At 45.5% G+C, this 10,847-nt stretch overlaps 1 protein-coding gene across 1 annotated transcript; it reads left to right on the top strand.

Moving 5' to 3' along the window:
* The first annotated feature begins 2,951 nt into the window (after positions 1-2,951).
* Positions 2,952-10,715, top strand: ATP6V1G1 (ATPase H+ transporting V1 subunit G1). Its single transcript, XM_004423363.3, has 3 exons — positions 2,952-3,117; positions 7,274-7,374; positions 9,924-10,715. Exons 1-3 carry the CDS (start codon positions 3,036-3,038, stop codon positions 10,095-10,097), a joined length of 357 nt encoding a protein of 118 aa, XP_004423420.1. The 5' UTR covers positions 2,952-3,035; the 3' UTR covers positions 10,098-10,715.
* The last annotated feature ends 132 nt before the right edge of the window (positions 10,716-10,847 follow it).

The raw sequence follows: 10,847 nt of genomic DNA, 5'->3' as shown, positions 1-10,847 counted from the left end.
TTCACTCTCATTTCCTAGTTATTTCAGGACATCTCCCCCGGGTACCCAAGTTCTGACAACAAACACCCACTCAGATCATCAGAAAATCCAAATCAGTCTGGAAATTTCAGAGGATGGATTGTCTAGTGTTTCTCTCTTTACACAATAAACTTTTGAAATGCTACAAGCTAAAAAAAAAATTCTGGGATTTGTAGATATTTAAACGCTTGGAGGAAGCTGGCTGTCAGAGGAACCCCGATGTGAATGCTTTTGTTAAGGGGAGGACTGGATTTGTAAACCAAACAATTACCCCCCAGCCAGATAAAAACAACAGCTTCCATTTCCTGGCACTTGCTACAGACTAGAAACTGTGCAAGGGCTTCATATCCATCATCTCTCTCTTTTCATAACAGCTTTATTGTGACATAATTCACATACTGTACCATTCACCCTTTTAAAGAGTACAATTTGGTGTTTTAAGAATATTCATAAGGATGTGCAACCAGCACTACTATCTAATTCCAGAACATTTCCCTCATCCCAAAAAGAAACCCCATACCAGTTAGCATGTTACCGCCCAAGGCGGGGGTTGTCTGCCTACCACAAGACGTGCCAATAGTCAAGAGGCAAGGCAGTAGGAGAGAAATGACCTTATTACAGCTTGCTAGCAAGAGGGAAGATGGCCCACTAACGTCAGAAAGAACCATCTTACAGAACAAAGACTGCAGGCCAGTTATATAGGAGGCTGGTCTCCTGGGGGGGCATGCATCTGATCTCCAGGTGGGGGCAGACATCTGGTCTTAGTTCCTGACAGTCTTTTGTTTTACTGGGCATGCATCTGAGACCGCAGCAACGCCCTATACTCTGATCTTTCAATTGTCATTAATGATGGCTCTCAGCATAGACTCTCTCCCCAGGGGTCATCACATTCCTAAGGAACTCAAAAGAATAAAGTTATCAATTTATAGCAGCTGGAAGGGGCCATAAAATCTACAGAGCATGTCTGGTTTAGTTAATCAGAAGTCATTCAAAGTTACAATATGGTTTCTTTTCAACAATATGGCTTTCCTTATGTCAAGCTTGTGTTGAGCCGGTATCAAGCAGTCACTCCTCATTCCCTCTACCCCCAGCCCCTGCTTAACCACTAACATACTTTTTTTCTCTATGGATTTGCCTATTCTTAACATTTCATATAAATGGAACTGTACAGTATGTGGTCTTCTGTTCTTGAATTCTTTCACTTCGCATAATGTTACCAAGGTCCATCCATATTTCAGCATGTATCGGTACTTCATTCCTTTTTATGACCAAACAACATTCCACTGTATGGATATGCCACATTTTGTTTATCCACTCATCAGTGGATGGGCTTTTGGGTTGTTTCCACTTTTTGGCTCCCATCATCTCCTTTAATCCTCTTCCCACCCTTAGAAGTGTGTATAGTCCTCTGTCGATTGATTGAATGAATTATGTTGTCTTAGAATACCATAAATGACAAATATTCCCAAGAAATCACCAACTGGACTTCGAAGTGCCAGAGACCAATCAATTACTGGTTCTTATACCAGGAAAGGATAAGAGTTTTGGATTTTAGACTTCTTCCCAAACCCACCTCTAATCTCAATCAGATGAAAATGTCCTGAGCCACAAAACAAGCTACGCCCCGAGTGCAGAGATGCTTCTATCAAAAAGTTCTGGCCTTGTTTTATGTTCTCAGTGCTTGACGGACTCCAGAAGATCATCCGGTCCTTTCCATAGCGCATAAGATTCTTGCAGAAGAGCACAGTGGATCAGATGGTCCACTCAGCAGCCCCGGCTGGATTCAAATACCCTATCTGACAGTTAATAGGAGTATGACTTTGGGCAAGTTACTTAGACTCTCGGAGCTTCAGTTTGGTCATCATAGAGTGGGGTTAATAACACTACTTTGAAGTCGCAGTCAGGAGTAAGTTGCATGTTTAGGACAGTGACTGTCATACTGTAAACTCAACTATTGGCTTCCCATCTACCTATTGCTGGTGGAGGAGGTCTCTGCATTAAGTTGCTCCCCCTAAATCCACAGATGCTGGTCCTTTTCGCCTGATCACCCACATTCCCCCCCCCCCCCCCCCCCGCCTTTCCTGGCTAACTTCTCATTAACTTCTCATTCCTCTGATCTCATTTTAAATGCTATTTCATTGGGAGAGCCTTCATAGGACACCTCCGCATTCCTTCCCTCATTCCTTCTGAAAGGACCCTGCATTCTTCCTTCATGACTTTATCACAGGTGTAATTTTCTATTTATTTTAGTTAATCTGTTTTTTGTCCATAAACCGTGCTCCCCACCAGGGACCTTGTCTGTCTTGGTCTCTGCTGTATCTTCAGTACTAACAGCAGCCTAGGGTCATAGGAGGCAGTCATGAAATATTTACGGAAAATAGTCCAATCCTTTCCTGAACTAGGGTTCCTGAGAGGGAAAGCACCGCTGCACCGCCCCCCCCCCCCCCCCGCCCGCCCCACAAATCACACAGCAGACTTGACCCCAAGTATCCCTAGTCCCAATCTAGACTGCATCCCCAGAGCCTGGTATGAATTTTCCTAGCCTACTCCCTACTTTATTTTGAGTGCCAAAGAAACTTCCAGAAAGGGACAGAGTAAAGCAGTGTGCAGAATAGGGGAAAATGACTAGGCTTGTCCCCTCCTCTCTGGACCTTAATGTGGGCACACTGTAAAGTGAAGGATTATGGCAATAACGACGTGGCAAGGCGACCACAGCATCAAATCTGCGACAAGACAGCCACTAAGGGAATTGGGTTGGGAAAAATGAACACAGAAAACAGATCTTGCGCAGGCGCAGTTGAGGCGCTCCGCTCTTCCCTCCTCCGCCCCGCCCCTTTCTGCCGGAGTCACCAGACGCCAGCGCAGTCAGCTGACGCGGCGCTGCGGCGGTCACGTGACCGAGGGCGGGGCGCCGGCGCACGGCGCAGGCGCAGATCTTGGGCGGCTGGGTCAGCTGTTCCTGGGGGGCGATCGAGCAGGTTTAGGCTGCTCGCCTCGGCTTCAGAGTCGCCGCCGCCATGGCCAGTCAGTCGCAGGGCATCCAGCAGCTGCTGCAGGCTGAGAAGCGGGCCGCCGAGAAGGTGTCGGAGGCCCGCAAACGTGAGTTGCGGGGCGGGGCGGGGCGGTTAGGGGGGCGCGAGTCCAGGGAAGGCGGCCAGGCCGCGGGGACGAGGCCCCACGGGCTGCGGGGCGGAGGGTGGTCACGATCGCAGGAGCTTGTGTGTTTCGGAGCCCTCAGGATCCGAGGCTCTGGAAGCCTGGTAGGTCGACGGGAGGCTGCGATGTGGGATGCGGGGTCGGGCGTGGAGACAACAATGGGTGGGCGTCCTTCTCGGGGCCTGGGAGGCGTGTAAAATGTGCTAGCCAAACGGAACTTGATGTCTTTCTCCCTCCCACTTGCTCCTTTGGGTTGCTGCGTCTCGGTGAAGGGAGCCCCCATCACTCGCCAAGTTTAGTCGGTCGCCAAGGGGTCTTGATCTCTTCGCTTTTCGCCCATCGCTACCGCCAGCATCTCAGTCCAGGACATCAAGTTCCCTGAGGCTCCCTTAGGAGCCGAATTCGTTAATTCCTTAAATGAGTTTTTTAACGCGGTTAATATGTGGCAAACGCACTGCCCGGTGCTCCTGTAGTCTCCGACAGTTTTCCGTCCCAGTGAAGGAAGCAGAATAAGTTCAGGAGAGATGAGGCCTAGAGTTGAGAAATGTAAGGGGGTGGGGGGGGGGGTCTCAAGAACTTCACAGGTGGAGCTCATCTAGACTGGTGAATGGGAGAAACTTCCTACTCTCTCCCTTCCGTCCTCTTCACTGCAGTCAGTCATCCCTCCCAAATGCGAGTATGACTTCCCCTTTATTCTTTGACAGTCGACAAAAAATAAAGCCCCGGTTCCCTAATGGGGTGTAGGAGGCGCTTTGGATCAGGCTCCAGCTTTCTTCCCTGATCTCGCTTTTCCGTACTCTCCTCCAGAAATCCTGAACCACTGGGGTTCCTCCAAGGCTCCTTCTAGATTTCACCTGCAGGCCTTTGCACGGCTGTTGCCTCTGATTGGAAGAGTCTTTTCCCGGTTTCCTCTCTTTGTTCTCTTAACCCTTTGTCTTCCTTCAGATCTCAAAATTTAGGCAGCACTTCTTCCAGGAAGCCTTCCCCGACTTGTCCTTGTCCCGTCAGACTAGGCTAGGAGTCCTTCCCAAGTGCTTTTTTCCGTCCTCGCAGTGCAGTCACCTGTTTCTTTCTATGGCTCAGTCACTAGGCTAAGCTGCTGGAGAAAAGGGACTGTGTCTAATTTAGCTTTATGTATTCAGTGTCCCATCTGGTGAGATAGATGTTTCTGTCCCTGTTTTACAGATGGGAAAAATGAGGCTCAGAGAGAAGTGATTTGACCCTACCCCGGGAAGCAGGGTAGCTGGGGCTCAGAGGCCTCCTTTCCCATGCCAAGGTGAAATACCAAGAACTATTTTTTGTGTGTGTTTGTGTGTGTGAGGAAGATCAGCCCTGTGCTAACATCTGCCAATCCTCCTCTTTTTGCTGAGGAAGACTGGCCCTGAGCTAACATCCGTGCCCGTCTTCCTCCACCTTATATGGGACGTCGCCACAGCATGGCTTAGCAAGCGGTGTGTCAGTGCACGCCGGGATCCGAACCTGTGAACCCCAGGCCGCGGCAGCGGAGCATGTGCACTTACCCGCTGCACCACTGGGCCGGCCCCCAAGAACTATTAACTTTAGTAATTCCTTGGCATGTCTCCTAAGATGAGACTTAAATTCTTAATCCCACACCCAAGTAGATTTCAAGCATGGCTCTTGTACTTTCTCAATTGGAGGTTGTGTGATACTCTGGATTTCACAGAATAGGTTTCTTTGAGGGAGCTGGAAACGGGAACAAGCCTTTAATTCTTGCTCTGGTGACCGGAAAGTTCTGTGTTCTTCACAGAATATTAGTGATCATGGCCTTGATACAGTATTTCCAGAATGACTTGTCAGAGTTTGGCCTCTGATGGCTCATTAGTAACAGAAGTGTATCTGTTGGGGAGCATGTGAGAATATTTGGGGACAGTGCGGAAACAAATACTTTGTAATGGTAGGAATAATTCAGAGGGTCATGGAGGTAGGGGTCATGTTTTACCCCTTTCTTTATCCCATCAAGCCTGGCACAGGGTCTTGTATATCTCAGGTAGCTATTACATGTTTACTGAATGAATTTGTTTTGAAGGAATGAGTTTATGGCTAATATGCATCTCAGAATTTGCAATAATTAGGAACAGAAGTATTGAGAAGAGCTAAAATTTGAAAAAATTATTGCCTTTCTTGCTCTGTAATTATGGTTGACGTGCCCACTTAGGAACTGGGAGGAAGCAGTGCATGATGTGGTAAAATGGTCCAACCCAAATTTTTCATGAAATCATTGCTTTGGACCATAAAATTTAAAAAAAAAATTTGTGTTATGATTTATTTCATTGGAGTGAGACAAAATACTGGCTCCCACATGTTAGGCCCACAAAAAATAAGATTTAAAAGAAATATAATTTCCTGCTCAAATATTTACTTTTGGTTTTCAGAGAAGTGTATCAAAATTGAACTTTGAAGATGTTTGCTGACAGACAGGGAATGGTGTTATCCTAAATTGCTAATTCAGGGAGCCCTGGGAATTGGGAGTGATCTTGAGAGAGAGATTGTGAAATTATGTGACGCTAGCATAATGTTTGGGCCATAAATGTTATTTTAGATTGTTAGTTTGGAAAAGATCCTCAGCATTGAAATATGGCTTTGGATATAGCTGATGAGGAGGATTGCCGTAAAGGTCGGCTAGAGCAGACAGCAGTAGGCCCTAATATTTATTTATATCTATCTATATATTTATATATTTACTGGAGTAAAAATTTTTTTGGAGTAATACATCCTTGCAGAAATAGTCCTTGGGGCGCTTAGGGAGACACTGTTGACTGTTTCAGGCTATCCTCATGGAGTCTTGATGTTGTGGGGTCATTACTGGTCCAAAACCCTATTCTTAATCAGGAGGTGGAAGTCAGTTTCCTTCAGGGGCCGGCCCTGTGGCTTAGCAGTTAAGTGCGTGCTCTGGCCTGGGTTTGGATCCCGGGCGCGCCCCGACGCACCGCTTGTCTGGCCATGCTTGGCAGCGTCCCACATACAGCAACTAGAAGGATGTGCAGCTATGACATACAACTACCTACTGGGGCTTTGAGGAGAAAAGGGGAAAAAAAAAAAGCAGGAGGATTGGCAATAGATGTTAGCTCAGGGCCCGTCTTCCTCAGCAAAAAAAAAGAGGAGGATTGGCATGGGTGTTAGCTCAGGGCTGATCTTCCTCAACAAAAAAGAAAAAAAAAATCAGTTTCATTCATCCACATGGGTTGAGTGGGATTTGGGCAATTGATATATACAACGATATATAACAAAGCTTACTTTTAGATGTGGGATGTGTTTTGCTCTGAATTAAAGAAATAGGTTGATCATCTAGGACCCCATCTTTTTTTTTTTTTTTTTTCCTGTTTGGGTCTCTGAGAAGTTTGATTGGTGAGCAGAGAATCAAAGCAGAGTGTGTGTTGGTTGGTCTTGTGGTCTGCTTTCATACAGGCTCTGGTAAAACCTAGAGAATTTTTCCAGCTCTCTGTTCAACTGTTCCCTTCTAGAACCCAGAGCACCTGTGTCTCCTCACTTCTTAGATGCTCGTGCAGACTGTCCAGTGCTCCCCATTCAGGATTCTTTCCCAGGAGGACCACTTTCTTTCCTTGTGCACAGGCATGGCTGTTAGTTTCCAGTATTACATCATCTGTTTCATCAGTGATGTTTTAGGTTGATGTCCCGTGGGAGCATGTTAGCCTCCCTGCTAAGCTTCTAAACCCAGCTCCGACTGTAATCAGCAGCATACTTAGGTGTTTACTTCTTAGCAAGAGCAAGAGTTCCCCAGACGGCTAGTGTCACCTATTTTATGTTGGTTCTTCGTAGTTGAGATTGAGAGAATATTCTGGCACGTTCTGAAATTTTTTCCATCATTTTTTTTACAGTCTGTAGTTATGGGAGGTGGTCCTTTTTATCTAGTGGCTTCCTAGTTAAGTACAGCCTGTAGGAGGCGGGAACCAGCACCATTAGTTACGTCTGAATTCCCTCTCTCCCCCTCCCGTCTCTTGGGACTGTATCTTAACACTTTTTTCTTTGTTTACTGTTAGAATTTACCATCTCAGTCTCTGTTTCCTCTTCTGCTTGTCTTTTAACCACTTCCTGATGTAGCGCTTTCCTTTGAAAACAGGAAAGAACCGGAGGCTGAAGCAGGCCAAAGAAGAGGCTCAGGCAGAGATTGAACAGTACCGCCTGCAAAGGGAGAAGGAGTTCAAGGCCAAGGAGGCTGCGGTAGGCCTGCCTGTTTTCCTTCCTGCTTTAGGTTCCTGAGCCTTCCCTCCCTTCCCCCCGGGATCTCCAGATGTCCACCATAGCTTGGAGATCCTGATTCTGGTAGAAATTTGAACACTGGGATATTGAATGGTCAGGCTGAGTCTCTTAGGGTGCTCATTTTTTTAACTTCCATTGAATCTTAGTCTTTATTCAGTCATTTAACAAACATCCACTGAACAGTTAACGTGTGCCGGGTCCTGTGCCAGGTGCGGGGGGATCAGCTGTGAACAGAAATAGACGTGGTCCCTGCCTCATGGAGCTGAGCAGTCTGGTGATCAGGGAGACTCGGTAGTAAAATGCAAGCCACACACACCCACAGCAGGGAACAGAGCTGTGACCGTCATAAACATAGATTAAACGGAGCCCACTTTAGTGTAGTGTAGAGAGAGCCACTCACCAGTAGTATGGGCCAAACTAGGATGCGTAAGATGCATATGAGAATAGAACAAGAACAGATGGCAGAGTTCAGAGGAAGCAGGGGAAATTCTGGAAAGGGGAAAGGATGGAGGAGGGCTTCACAGGGAAACTCTCTCGGGACCTTGGATACAGTAACAGGAAACAATTCAAGTTTTTTAAGCACAATAAAATTTTTTGGCCTATATAATTAAACACCCAGGTGGAAGACTTAACTCTATTTTGATCCAGGAACTTAAATAATGATCTGAGGACTTTGTGTCCGTCTCTCAGCTCTGCCTTTGACTTTGTGGGCTTCGTGCTGAGGTTCTACATGACAGCCTCCGCTAGTTCTGGGCACACACCCTCAGTCCAAGTCCAGTGAGTAAAGACCATGCCTCCCTCTTGGCAGCCATCAGCAGAAGTGTCTATACGCACGAGCTCTGAGTTTTTCTAGAGTGTTCCGTTGTAACTTCTTCAGTTTTGAGACAACATTCTGGGGCTTGGATATAGTTCACATTCATAGGAACAGAGATAGTTTTTTTTTTTTTTTCTTGAGTAGGGGTTATGGACTTATAAAAATATGAGTTAGCACCTGAGCTAACTGCTATGAAACGCCCCAGGGTGTTCCTGTAATAGGAATAGTTGTGGTCTAGTGTGAAGAGCCCTGCGTCGGAACTCAGAAACTCGGGTTTGAATCTTTGCTTGTTCAGTTTGACTTCTTTGTGTCTTGGTTTCCTCATCTGTGAAAAGGGGAGTGATTGCCTCCTTGTAGATTATGGAGGGACGGGTGACATGTGAGAGAGTGCTTTGTAGACTGTAATGCGTTATACAAATATGAAAGGATATAGTTGTTAACATATGTAATGAGGCAAGAGCAGGTTAAGTGACATGAAAGGTCAGACACAAAAAAGTTAAGAACCTGATAGGTCACATTCTAATAAAGTAGGCACAGCCGTTAACAAACAGCCAGCCATACTGTGAAGACAGTAGAAGATAAAAGAAAATTTATCCATCAGTGTGTGTTAAATTGTGAGTGGAGACTGAAGGAGTAAGACATGCAGACAGTAGAAATTCAAGCAATAAAACAGGGCAACAATGAGAAGTTGGTTTCCCTCCCACCCAGACCTGCAGTCCTCCTCAGAGACTCACTGCTAACGGTTTCTTGTGTATTCTTCTAGAATATTTATATTTGAAAGAACAGATGTCACGTGTTCATAATACTGGTGAATACACTGCTGAACTTAGAGCTAAAACATTAACTGGTAATGGTGGAACTCTGTATGTCCTCCTAAATTGTGCCCTTGTGTTTATTTTTTTAAGAGCTTTTTTTTTGGTGAGGAAGATTGGCCCTGAGCTAACATCTATTGCCAGTCTTCCTCTTGTTGCTTGAGGAAGATGGTCTCTGAACTAACATCTGTGCCAGTCTTCCCCTACTTTGTATATGGGACGCCGCCACAGCATGGCTTGATGAGCGGTGCCTAGGTCCACGCCCGGGATCCGAACCTGCGAACCCTGGGCCGCCGAAGCGGAGCATGCGAAGTCAACCACTATGCCACCAGGCCGTCCCCAAGAGCTTTTTTTTTTTATATCTCTTTTAAAACCACACAAGGACACATCAATACTAACCACACTGGTATCATTCTGTGTCCTGCTTTTTCCCCTTAAATTGCATATTTTACAGTTCATTCTATCCTGCTATACCCATCTACCTTACCTTTCTTAATGTCTGAAGAGTGTTCTCTGGTATGGATGCCCCAACATTTGTTTAAGTAGTTCTCAGTGCTCGGGTGTTTAGGTTCATTCCAGTCTTAGACTCTAGAGACAGATGACTATATCGCTTTCTGGGATAATTTCTGTGCAAATTACCTTTTGATAGAAGTTTTAAGGTTGGCCACCAAAGTGACTGCATCAATTTATGCTCCCATTAACTGTGGGAATGCCAGCTTCCCACGTGCTCTTCAGTCATGAGGTTGTCTTGCCTACTGCTGATGATTTATATTCATCGACGAGATGGGGTTTCTCTAGAAGTAAGAAAGTTGCTTACCAATTGTCCCTGGCCCTGCAGAGCACCGTCCTGACGTTCCTTGTGTGTCGTTGCTCCCCGACTCCAGGCTCTGGGATCCCACGGCAGCTGCAGCACTGAAGTGGAGAAGGACACCCAGGAGAAGATGACCATCCTCCAGACCTACTTCCGGCAGAACCGAGATGAAGTCCTGGATAACCTCCTGGCCATCGTCTGCGACATCCGGCCAGAAATCCATGAAAACTACCGCTTAAATGGATAGAGGGCGAAGGAAGACCTGCCTGTTCCATGGATGGGCATTTCACACGCCTTCATGGAACATGAAGCTTTAGCAAAGCTTGAGTTTCATTCTTGTGAAAAGGCATTAAGTTATTTCTGTATATTATGTAGTAGGTCCCTTTGCTTTTTGGAGGATAGCAAATCTAGCTTCTTCATATAAACTTAGAGCTCATCCAAAGATTTCATCTTTTTACCTCATTTCTTAGGAATTTAATGGGTATATGTTGTCTGTTTTCCTATGCCTTTTAGCTCAAGCAACATATATATCTGTACTGACTTTTTCTTTCTTAGATGTCGTGAAAACAATTTTTTTTAAGAAAGAAAGGGATTAAATATTTTTTTTCCCTAAAGCTTTCTTGAAGGTCAGGGGCTTTATCTATGAAAAAGTAGTAAATAGTCATTTGTAACATGTGAAGCAGCAGCCAGCCTTAAAATAGTCCTTTCTGGCTAAGGGTTAGAACAATGAACACTAGTATAATTGTTTGGGCTGCTTTTAGTGTCTCTAAATCGAAATTGCTAGATGATAGAATTGAAGAACTTGTTACATGTTATTACTTGGTGTACTGATAATCATTTAAAAGTAAAGACTCTTTGTCATGCATTTTTTTCCCCCTCTGGTTCATCCTTTTTGATAATGCAAAGTGCTCTTTGACCCAGATGTTCTGCAGAATTTCCTTTAGGAGATTAGCACGTGTATCACACACACATTCACACGTGTACTTAGAAAAATATT

Source organism: Ceratotherium simum, chromosome 29 (assembly GCF_057802395.1).
Source record: "Ceratotherium simum simum isolate JZ-2026a chromosome 29, ASM5780239v1, whole genome shotgun sequence".
Taxonomy (NCBI): Eukaryota; Metazoa; Chordata; class Mammalia; order Perissodactyla; family Rhinocerotidae; genus Ceratotherium; species Ceratotherium simum.
Note: the sequence above shows the minus strand (reverse complement) of the source record. Positions and strands in the feature narration are given on the sequence as shown.